At 45.0% G+C, this 12,468-nt stretch overlaps 1 protein-coding gene across 1 annotated transcript in view; it reads left to right on the top strand.

The window, feature by feature from the left end:
* RABGAP1 (RAB GTPase activating protein 1) overlaps window positions 1–12,468 on the top strand; it is a 967,778-nt gene that overhangs the window by 697,815 nt on the left and 257,495 nt on the right. The window contains exon 19 of the mRNA XM_086921082.1: window positions 7,778–7,819. Coding sequence (XP_086777208.1) covers window positions 7,778–7,819 — 42 coding nt within the window. The remainder of the gene's footprint in view (window positions 1–7,777; window positions 7,820–12,468) is intronic.

Genomic DNA, 12,468 nt, shown 5'->3' with positions numbered 1-12,468 from the left:
AAAAAAAAAACCTTACTACTGCTATACAAAGATTTATGCCATTACTGTAAATCGATGCAAATCCTTATAAATGCCCCTGACCTCATTGTGAGATCAGAAGTTTTCATTTTAACATGTATTGCTGGTGTGCAAACCTGTTAACTGGCGGCTGAAAAGAGAAATGTCAGTTGGGTATGAAATAAAATATTAGCCAACAGAGCTGTGGAAATATAAAAGGCACAACATTAGGTCCACAAATGAAGAAAGGTGGTTCAAGTTTGTGGATAACATCCTCCAGCTTATCAGACTGCCGCAGAAAATGTTTGATGGATTCTTCTAACCTCAGATTACTTACCTTTAGAATATCCTCCGGTGTCAGTCTTGGTCAGAAGATTTGCAATTCCCCCGTGCCTGAAGGTGGCGGCGCTTGGCTTTGCGTTGCCTTAATTCTGCCCCAAAAGTGACCAGGAAACTGCATGTAAACACTGCCCCTCCCCCTCCACACTGACAGCCTTTTCTATCTTTCTGCTCCATAGGATGTACATCCGGAGTGTGCTCCCAACTTTTTCCTGACACATTGGCAAGTGTTTATCCTTGAAAAATCTATTTTTTCTAGTGTCCAAGAGTACTGTGCCCCCCCCCGCCCCCCCCCCCCCTTAGTCCTGAAGGGTTTAAACCATGTATGGACTGTCGCCAACAAATGTCTGTGACCGATCCCAATGAAGTGTGCCCCTGAATTCTGGGTTCAAGTCCCAAGTCCTGCGAGTAAAGGTCCTTTAAGAATCCGAACACAATCCAGGAACACAAGTCCAAGTTTTAGGTCGCTGAACACCACAAAAAGTCTTTGAAGTCCAGCTGGAAGTAAAGTGCTAGACCCTTTTTCAAAACAGGTCCTCGCTGCAGTCCAAATTTTCTGGCAAGTAGAAGTCAAAGTGGAAGCTCAAGGTCGCCAAGCAGGGTTCGAGCTAGTCCTGCCACACTCAACCTGAGAAGTTGCAAGGATGTCAGTGGGCCTCGTGGTCTCACTCTGTCATCTACAGAGGAGCTGCTCCTGCATCTGATCACAATGCACTCCAAGTTTCTAGGTCCATCTATGACATCACAACAGATTGAGACCTTTTTTGAAGCCATGATCTGAATTTTTGGCACTCTTGGCGTGCCTTCTCGCCCTAATGATGCCTCCAGTCTGGTTACAGCTGGTGGGTTGTTCTCTGCAGTCAATGCCTTCAGATTCCGCTCTGATGTTGGAGCTGACTTCAAATCTGGCACTGAGATCCATGCTAGACTTTTGAAGCTGCCACTGGTATCACTGGTGCAGGAGGAAAACTCATTCCTGTAGTGTTATCAGTCTCCTAGGCGAATTCAGTTTGCCCTAACGAGGTCTCATCCCACTATTCTCTCTCCTATAAGATTCAGAAATAACCATAGCTTTGCCTCTATCCAATTACATTCAGACAGAACCATACCTGTGCCTCGGAGCTGCACACCAGCACTCCAACAACACCTTTTTGGTTTGGACTCTGAGGGGAGCTAACCAGTCTATGGAGATGACTGTGGAGATTAGGGGGATTATTTTTCTCAACATAATGATGAGGACAATTTCCATATGGACTTGAAGCACGCCAATGGTTTGAATACTTCCCTAGACACTGGATTGTGTTCTTCCTCTAGACCACCAATGAAAAGGTGCCTTCTTTTGCATGGAAATGAGATGTTCAGAGGTGGTACTGGACTTAAAACTTCCAACTATGGATGTCGAAGCTAACATTCTAATGATAGGTTTAAACTGGGACAAGCTTCATCAAAACTCTTACTTCAATTTAAGTGAAGCCCTGACTGTCATCCCTATGAGTACCTGGTCTAAGCCCTGTCCTGTCTGCCAGTGAACATGCAGGTGTCCAGATCCCACAGACTGGTGATCAGCAACCAGATTTTTTTGATGCAGCACCCTACACCGGAAGGACCGAAACCTTTATCCCATTTTAAATTTCTGCCCTCTAAATGCCTTCTTGCAGATGGACAAATTCAAAATGTGCACACTGTACCAGGTTCCGTCTGCCCTGGATCCAGGTGACTGGATGGAAGCTCTGACCCTGCAGGATGCTTACTTTCATGTACTTGTCCTGCAGTCCCACAGATGCTACTTCTGTTAATGGTGGAGCAGGAGCATTTAGAATTTGTTGTGCTCACCTTTGGCCTTATGTGCTCCTCAGGAGTTCATGAAGATTATGGCGGTTGTTGTTGCTACACACCTTCGCAGGCTGAGGATTCCAGTTTTCCCCTACTTCGACTGGTTCTTGAAGTTCAACTTGCAACTGTCTGTCATAGACCACGTCAAGATGACTTCAAACCTCCTGGCATTGCTTGGGTTCATGATCAGTGTGCCAAAGTCACGCCTGACTCCTTCACAGAAGCTCCCTTTCATTGAAACAGTCCTGGATACAGTGCACTTTATGTTCCTTTCTCTACAGCGAGTCCAGTACATTGGGACTATGATCCCTATGTTGCATTTTGTCTTGACGCCCTTTTTACGGTGACCTGTATAGCATGTGTATTAATGTATGCTACAATTCTTGATTGGTGATGTGGTGCCGTGAAAGAGATCGAGTGAGTAGTCATTTTGCATCACTACATTGCTTTTAAATAATTACATTCTAGCAAGCATTGTGTAGGTATTTCAGTGTAAGAAAAATGAAGATACAAATTAACCAAGATACATTACCTAAGATGGTCCATGACTATGAATCAAAATGGTGAGCACATTGGCTAGTCAATCTTTTAGTCCACAGGATTTCCCCCTGCAATAGCCACTTCTCACGTTCTATTTTCTATTCTTTTTGTTTTATTATTTGAAAATGTAGTTGCCAAAATTTTGTCAGGCAACAGACTATTTTTCAGAGTAGTTTCTAATGCTACTTTTGGGCTCATAAAGTCTTGTCTTAATCTTGTGTTCTATCCTCTCTAAATACACTTGACAGCATGACATTTCAGTAAGTAAATGCAGTTACTGGTATATCATGTGTATTTGTGGCCAGACAGGATGTGCTATTTAGTTTCCTGTTATGACTGCATTGTAGTGACTCCAATAATGACAAGGAAATATAGCTCCTTTGGTCCTACTATCAATTTTATTAGTGTTTTTTTATTATTTTATTTACACGTTTAATGTTTTTACATGGTGGATTCAATTGTTGTCTATTTCTTTTTGTAGTAATAGCCAAGCTTCCACAAAAGTTTATTTAATTTAGTTGCTTTGTGTTTATGTAGGGTAAAAAGGTCTATTGTTTTATCTTTTCCTTTAATGATATTGTTTCTAATCATGTGTAAGATATTCTACTAAAACGGAGGACTAGCAAAAAACTTTGTAAGAAACCTATACTTTTTTTTATATATGTTAAAGAATTAAATTATCAAAAAATACATAACTCGAAGCACAGTATTGTTAATTTTAAATTATGTCTACACTTGGGCCACAGTGTAGCCCACAAAAGTGCTAAAAATCCGAAAACATGCACAGGTTCTGAAGAATCTTAGACTTCATGAACAAGTTACATAGTTGGACATAGGTTAGTTATAGATTCTGGTGTGAACCAAGTTCCCACCAGAAAGTCCTGGAGGACAGAATGAGCAAAATAGCAGTCCCTCCAGACTTGGCTGTCCAGGCAGTAATGTCTGGTGAACGTGTGCAAGGATGCCCACGTGGCTGCCTGACTGATGCTAAGGAGTGAAACTCCACGTGCAAGAGCAGTGGTGGCAGCCGTAGTTCTGGTTGAATGAGCTCGGAGCCCCACTGGAGGTTCCTTTTTCACCAAAGTGTAACAGGCTTTAATACAAAAGACAACCCATCTCAAGATGGTACGCTTTTGAGCAGCCCGACCTTTCTTGGCATCTACATAGTCAACGAAGAGTTGATAATGTTTTGTGGGGTCAAGGTAGAAAGACGTACGTTTAGGGTCCAGGCGGTGGAGTCTCTCCTCCTCCCTGGAAGGATGCGGAGATGGGAAAAAAGTGGGCAAAGTAATAGTTTGTCCAATGTGAACAGGTGTAACCACTTTTAGAAGGAACGATGGTCTCGTCCTAAGCACTACTTTGTCCGGATGCTCAGAGAAGAAAGGGGGCTTAGAAGAAAGAGCTTGAAGCTCACTCACCCTACGAGCAGAGGTGATGGCAAGAAGGAAAGCACCCTTCAGAGTGAGGAGCCTGAGAGGACAGTAGTGAAGGGGCTTAAAGGGAGAGCACATAAGAGAAGTTAAGATAAGGTTCAAGTCCCCCTGGGGCATCACGAAAGGAGATCGAGGAAAGAGATGAGTAATGCCCTTAAATCATCTATTTACAATCTCGGACTTGAATAAAGATGGCTGATCTGGTAGCCGAAGGAAGGCAGATATTGCTGCAAGATAGCCTTTAAGAGTGCCTGGGGCACTCTTATACTTTTGTATATATTTTGTATATTCTTTTGTATATACTTTATTTGGCTTAGTAGGGCATCCCTGCTGAGCCAAAGAAAGTATATACAAAAGAACCTATGAAAGAGGGTCAGAAAGAGGATCCACAGCCTTTGCTGTGCACCATGCCACAAATTTATTCCATCGACAGGCGTATATCGTTTTAGTGGAGGGACGCCTGGCTGCCAAGATGACATTACAGGCTTTGGGTGGAAGGTCAACAGCGGTCAACTGTCGCCGCTCCATCTCCATGCAAGGAGGTGGAGGCTCGACATGTTTGGGTGAAGGACCCTCCCTGCTGTTGCGACATCCTCCCGAAGAGGCAGTCTGAGTGGAGGATCGATGGCCATGTTCAGGAGCTCTGGGTACCAGACTCTGTGCCCAGTTCAGAAAGCATTGCCAAGCGAGTGCCGCCTTGGAAACTCCTACGCACAGAATTGCTGACATGGCGTTTTCTCTTTGGTGGCGAACAGCTCTTACCAAGACTCTCCCCACCGCTGAAAGAGACCTTGCACCACCTCTGAGTGAAGACTCCATTTGTGAAGTACCAGGCACAGTGGCTGAGTTTGTTCACCCTGTCGTTCAAAGATCCTGCCAGGTGTTGAACCACCAAGGTCATGCCCTGATGTTCCAGCCATGTCCAGAGATGAAGAGCCTCTTGACATAGAGTCCAGGACCCCTCCCCGCTCTGCTAGTTGTAGTACCACATGTCAATGGTGTCCGTGAACACCTGCACTACTTTCCCCTTTAGAGAGGCAAGGAATGCCAGGAGGATTGCCCAGAACTCCAGAAGGTTGATATGGAGCCCGGACTCTGCCGGTGACCCGACTCCTCTGATCTCCGCCTCTCTCAGAAGGCCACCCCATCCCACGAGTGACACATCTGTCACCACTGTGACATCTGGTTGGGGAAGGGAGAGGTATCTGCCTCTTACCCAAACTTAGTTTGTTAGCCACCACTGCAGTTGTTGCGCAGTTCCTTCCGAGATCTGGACGTAGTCCGAAAGATTCCCCTGATGCTGCGCCCACCGTAACCATGAGGATCAGCAGCTTCAGGGTCATTATTACCAAAGTTCAGGATAGAGGCTGAAACATCAGCATCATAGCTCAAATATCCCGGACTCGTTGCTCGGGAGGATAGGCCGAAACTTCATTGTGTCCAGAACAGCTCCGATGAAATGAAGCGTCTGAGAGGGAGTCAGGTGTGACTTTAACACGTTGATAGTGAACCCCAGCGGATGCAGGAGGTCCGCTGTAGTCTGGAGATGAAACGACAGCCTGGGACGGGCCCGCCTGCAACAGCCAGTCTTCGAGATATGGGAAGACTGGAACCCCTAATCTGCGCAGATGAGCTGCGACCACCGCCAACACTTTCGTGAACACCCGAGGGGCACTGGTAAGTTCAAAGGGGAGCAAGGTGAGTCCAAAGGGGAGCAAGGTTTGATGCCTACGATGAACTGCATGTAACCTCTGTGGGCTGGCAGGACGGGGATGTGAAAATAGGCATCCTGCAAGTCCAGCGCCACCATCCAGTCTCCAGGGTCTAGGGCAGACAGGACCTGAGCCAAGGTTAGCCTTTTGAACTTCTTTCGGAGGAAGCCGTTGAGGGCCCGGAGGTCCAGGATGGGACATAGGCCTTTGTCCTCAGGGCAACCACGACCTACTTCTGGCATAGGAACCCTCTCGATAGCTCCCTTGGCCAAGAAAGTGGAGACTTCCTGGTGGAGAAGCGCCAAATGATCATCCGACATGAAGATCGAAAAACGGTGGCATGGAGGGAGGGGTAGTAGGGAGTAGCCCCTTCGGATTATCTGCAACACCCACCTGTCCGGCGTGATGTTTTGCCACTGCGGGAAGTGATGGCGAATCCTGCCGCACACTGGCATTTGGTGGCCCTGAAAGGTTGGACTAGGAAGGTTTGAAAGTCACTGCAGGGGGAGAAAGGGTGGACTGACCCACCTGCTGGGTCCTGCAGCCATGCAGAGGCTGGGCAGCTTGCGTGAACTGGTGGCTGGACATGGTGGGGCGCCCCTTCCGTAGCCATGAAGGGGCGTAAAGCAGACTGAGGTGGACGGGACGATGCTGCGAGTCCCAAGGATCTGGCCGTAACTCTAGAATCCTTAAAGCGCTCCAGCGCTGAGTCTGCCTTGTCGCCAAAAGGCATAGGCCATCAAAATGCATGTCAAGCACAGCTTGAAACCGGTCCGACAATGGGAAATCCCTTGCGCACCCGGAGTGGAAGACTCAAAAAAGAAGTCGAAAAAAGATTAGTCAATAAGTGACTAAAGGGGTAGCTCTCTCCGGATCTGCGCTAGGCTGGCGCAGAAAAAGAAAGAACTGACGTCTGCGTGCAGGGACTGCATCTAAATAGGCACAGCAACATCATCCCGGTGAACACGGTGCCAATGACAGACGCAACCAACGGCACCTACCGACGTGCAGGGGTGCTGCTAAGAAAGAATTCTTCTGATCCAGTCTGACGCCTGGTGGTAATTCTAAGGTAAGGAATCTATAACTAACTGTCTCTTTCAGATGTGCTATTTACTCCATGTGCGGCCTGTATTTTTGCAACCAGTAAAGAGTTTATGAACTGACCTATATACAAATAGGTAGGTTCTTAAAATTCTCAGTCTTAGTGGATCTATTAACTGATGCGAATAGCAAATCTGGATGAGTGTTTTTCTATGAATGGACTCTTGCCATGATTTTAGCCGAAAGGTGCTGCAGATGTAGGAGTATGTACAAGTTATTTACCTTGTCTCTTGTACACTTAGTGTCTACCTGACCTACGAATCTTCCCTATTTTCAATTTTAATAAGAGAAAATCGATTCCAAGTAGGTGCATTAGTGTGTATCTGGTCAAAGATGGGCAACCATGTACACTGTACTCTCTTTATGCTTTTGTCTACTCCTATGCAAAATATTCCAGGTTGCTTCTGGTTCCGGAGAACATCCCATGCATGCAGATGGAAGGTGGGGCGACAGGTTTAGCACTATGGGGTCACTGAAACTGCAACTTGAGTGCATTACCTCAATGTAATACAATGTGGTTTGACAAGTGGAGGTGGTACAGCTACGTTTATGACAATGTTTTCATTTCACTTTTTAACTTGTGAAAATGTGCTCTGACCTATGGTGTTGTAAATGGAATTTGTTTTGGGATATGTAATGAGTGCCATGTATGCAGTATTTTTGTGGTTGTTTAGCTGTTTTTAAAATACTTGGTATAATCAGACTCCACATAGATGCTGCTTTTCAATAGGAAAATGTTATAACTTTCTATTTATCACTCTGTTGATCAAGCTAGTGAAAAGAATTAATTTATGCATTGCTAATAGTTGTATTTTTTTCTAGGGAATCAGTGTCATTTTCAATGTTGCCCTTGGATTATTAAAAGTAAGTAATAGTCTCAAAAGGTATTTATTTAACCTTTATATATTCAAATATGTATGTATTCTTATGTATATATTATTTGTATTGTGTCTCCGAAACTTTCCCTTTTGCCATCCGTTGTAAACATCCCTGTGTTTGTTCTTCTTCTACTTTTCAATTGTTTGTCTTTCTGTAGACTAATCTTTACTTCTGGGTGCTTTTATCTATGGATGTTTATTAAACCGTGCTGTCATTGCTATCTTTCTATATTTTGATTCACACAGGTCTGTACAGTAAGAGTAGCCTTTCTCCTCTGTTTCTTTAGTCTGTAAGGTGGATTGTACATTGGCGGGTCCTGTTGGTCTAACATGCAACTTTAATTGTCTTTTTAATGAGAACTAGTACAACTCTTTAATGCGCGCTGAAGTGTATATTTGAAGGCATTGTCTTTCTTTCTACTCACTTGTTACAATGCTCTAAAGATGATGCTGTTCGCCTTATTATTGCTGCCTCCTGTTTATTAATCAACCTTCCTGTACATGTCTCCACAACCCCCCACCCTTTTTTCACCTTTTTAAGCTCCTTGACTCATTCCTTCGTATTCTTTTCTCTTTGACATATTTTCACTCACCTCACACAACTTTCAATCTTGTTTGAAGTCAACTGTTTTCCAAACCATGACCAGCCTTCTACCATTAAATGAGTAATTTTTAATTTCATTAGAACAATATTTTGTTCTACTGTTTATATGTGCATTGTCAACTAGATTTATCCCTTTCTGCCTGCATGGCTTGCCTAGTGCCCAGATTGTTTCTGATAAGAGCTTCAGCCCGTGCATAGATATGCGGCGAGCTGGGACACCGTACTGAATGCAGCAGTTGTGGCAGTGGAACTGAACGGTGACTTCCTGAAGCCCTGCCTGGCTGCTTTGCCTGCGGTTTGACGCAGGAGAGATAGAGGGTAGCATCTCAAAGTCTGGTTTGGCATGTGGGCTGGCTGAAGCCTGGCAATCCTTCAGGCGTACGGCTGGACCATCGGTGCCAAGCAATACTTAGCAGAGGAGACGTATGTGCTGAGGGGGCCCTGAGAGCAGGATTTGGAAGCGCAGGGTGTGGCCCAGTCTTCTGAGGATCCGGCTGTATACCGCTTGTCATCCACTTGGTGAGCTCTATGTGGAAAAAAAGGGCATGGCAGCTAATGGACAGTGTAGTTCCATTTGGCCCATTGGCAAGCATTTTGTCTGTCTATAGCGGGAGGAGCTGACCGAGAGACTGATAGACCAGGAACAAAATGCATGCACCCCGCATTTGCTTATAACTGTTATGATCCACTGTAAAAACGCTGCCTGAGATACGTGTGATATAGCATGGCTGTGGGGCTCCGTCCCCTTCCCTTTACTGCATCTCCCTAGATTTGTGGCCACAACATAGGCAAAACAGATCCTAAACAGGTTAAATTAGTCTAAATAACAACCTCTCTGCAAAAACCCATGCTTACGACATTGCTTCTGTACATAATTGGTCCGAAGGTGACATGATGTCTAGATAAGCCCATGATCAGGACTTACGTGAAAAACTAGTGGATGTGTGAACCAGTCAGTGAACAATTGATAAGAAGATTGACCATCTTACAATATGCTTATATGACATGAAAGTCCGACTAGACAAGAATGGAGAAAGGCTGAACAAGATCCAACATATGTTCTCCAGTATTGAATCTTTCATAGATTCACATGATTGAATCTTCCCCGTCTTCATGGTGGGAGTCCCACTGTACTTAAATAAGCAGTACTATTAGAAGTACATTAGAAAGCATTGAGAAATATAGTCGATTTGTAAACCATTACACATCTTTAGAATAGACCCAAACATCAACCGAATCAGAGACAAGCCTCAGACCCCTTCTCTCCTACAGAGCTACCATACCTTGGATTTCTAACTGCACATCTTGTGTGAGGGAGCCTCCCTGAGCTCTGCTCAGGTCTTTCAGTTGGTTTTCTTTTTATCCTGCTCTGTTCCTCTCTAAAACAATTCTACTGATTTTAGCATAAGTTATTGTTTATCTTCAACTTCACTAACTTTTCAAGATGTAAGAGGGATCTAAGAAGAGACTTTAGACCTTGCAAGTCTTGTGAGAAGTCAAGGCTATTCTCAGAAGATGCTCACAAAAACTGTCTTTATTGCTTATATCCCAAGTATACTGCCAGGGATTGTAAATATTGCAGAATATTCTCTGCCAAGACTCTTAAGGACTCTTAAGGACCGAGAGGCCAGATTATTGTTATAACTGCATCTGATGACAAGGAAGGTCCTAGTTGCTCCACACCTGAGCGAAAACGTAAAAATTAGAGCTCTACCACCTTAAAGGAGGACTCAAAAAAGATGAAGGCTGACAAAGCATTTATTTCTGAGAATGCTGCCCATATACAGCTGCCCAGAAGAAGCCTTCCACTTCTTCTGCATCTGTGCCTGTAACTCCTCAAAAGCAGACTTCGTTGACGAAAAAGCTTCCGTTGACGGACCAGTCATCGAGAAAAACATCCAGATCACCACCAACAGTCATTTCTACTGCTGTGCCGACAACTACCGCTCCGACGGCAGTGACAACTGCCTAATCGAAGAGAACAGTGACTACGATCACCTCCGTAGATGATGACAACCGCGTCGGCGGCCCGTCTACAACTTTGGCGGCTTCGTCTACGACCTCATTGACGGTCACTCCTATGACGGTGTTCAAGTCTTCGATAAGGAATCCCGCTTTAACGACTATCACCATAAAACTAGTTCCTTTGATGTCGACAAAGCACAAAAAAGACATTTGAATGCATGAAATTGCACAAAAGTCTCCCGGTATCGCATCTCTAAGAAAAGTATCACCTCTACCTCCATCTCAACTTTTGGATACAGATGAGTCAGGAGACGAGAGCCTGTTTGGACCAGCCTCCAGCCCGTCAAAGTTGAAAGTAAAATGTAACAACATAGATAATGTGGGCGAGGATCCTATCCTGGATTCTTGGAATACATGGAAGGTGACTAATATTTAATGGCTCGTCATCGGCTGCAATGTTATGATTCTTTTCAGGACCATTACCCATATGAGACCTATGAGGAAAAACAAGACAGAAGAGACGATTCCATGTTAGTGCCAACTTCTCTGGTCGCGGATCTCAGGCAAATGCTAAACGACTATTACAAATGTTTTCCGGACACTCTTGCTGCAGTTCCGCTCACTTCGGGACGCCCTGGAATAGAGGTTAGATCACCAAAACCTGTTACTCCTCCGCTACCTCCAGCCCAGGAAGAAAAACTAGCCCATTGTAGTTTTACCATCAGGGATAATTACATCGAAAGTGATCCCGATGATCACCCAGAGGAAGAGGAGATCATTCAAGATCAAGGCAGGGTTGGCCAGGAAAGGGTGGATTATAGTGCTCCTTCACCGTCGCCATCTCCTTCTCCATCAAGTTCTCTGGGGGATATCGGAGGATTGCGCAGGTTGTTAGAGCATCCAAAAGATTAGACCTACTGCTTCCTACAACTCAGACTGAATGTCTCCTTTAGGATTTTAAGGACTCTGCTAGAAAATCGGCATGATCCATCCCCATAGTCAGTTACATCTGGGAAGAGGGGTTGAAGCTCATGAGGAACCCAGCTTAGGTCACGGCTGTGTTGCTGTGAATGAAGAAAAAGTATAAAGAGCCTGATTCTGCTTCTACGTGTTTGATTGGATAGCCTCGACCAGATTCAGTGATTATGCAAGCAGTGCAACGGCGCTCCGGAATCTGTTTGCTTCTTACTCGGCTCCCCCTGATAAGGAAGGAAAAGGGATCGATAATATTAGCAAACGCTTTGCTGCAATGGCGGCTACATCCATTAAGGCCTCCAAAGCCTTAGCTATTCTGGGGCGCCAGATGTGGTCCTATCTGGAACATCTCCCTGAGGAAAAGAAAAGATGTGGAAGACATTTTGCAGGAAGGTGTCCTAGTATCTTCTGAGGTAATAGATACGCCTATGGACCTGTCTTCCATTGCCTTCAGATAGATAGCAGGTGCTGCTATTCTCCGTAGACCTGGCTGGTTGAAGTCTACATCTTTCCAACCTGAGATTGAATTGAAAATCCAGGATATGCTCTTCGACTGGAAGAATCTGTACGGAAAGCACATGGATGACACTTTACCGGGGATTAAAGTGGATACAGAGATGGCACGTTCCCTAGATACACTCCAATAACGACATTAACAGTCCTTTCATGGAGGAAGAGGTCCGTTCCAGCAGAGGCCTTCCTTCCAGTCATATCGATACCAGTCCTATTCTCAATAGGGCTATAGACCACAGTACGTCAGTCAGCAACAACAACAATTTTGAGCTTCCAACATGCCATACACGCAGCAATCAGCCTGACGCCGGCCTTCAACACGAGGAAAGTCTCAAGACACCTTCGGACGTCAGTGATGTTTTTCGCCCACCAGCCACCTCTGGTCATCACCAGCCTCAGGGTATCCATCGTCTGTCCACTTTTTTCTATCAGTGGAACACCACCATGAAGGACAAATGGGTGTTGGACATTATTTATCGAGGTCACACTCTGGACTTTGTCCAAAAGGTTCCTTGTCATCCACCTTCCAAGAGGGCGCATCAACATTTTACTCTCTTAAAACAAGAGATTTCAACTCT

Source organism: Lissotriton vulgaris, chromosome 5, assembly GCF_964263255.1.
Source record: "Lissotriton vulgaris chromosome 5, aLisVul1.2, whole genome shotgun sequence".
Classification (NCBI taxonomy): Eukaryota; Metazoa; Chordata; class Amphibia; order Caudata; family Salamandridae; genus Lissotriton; species Lissotriton vulgaris.
The sequence above is the reverse complement of the archived record's forward strand: the minus strand, read 5'-3'. Positions and strand labels throughout refer to the sequence as shown.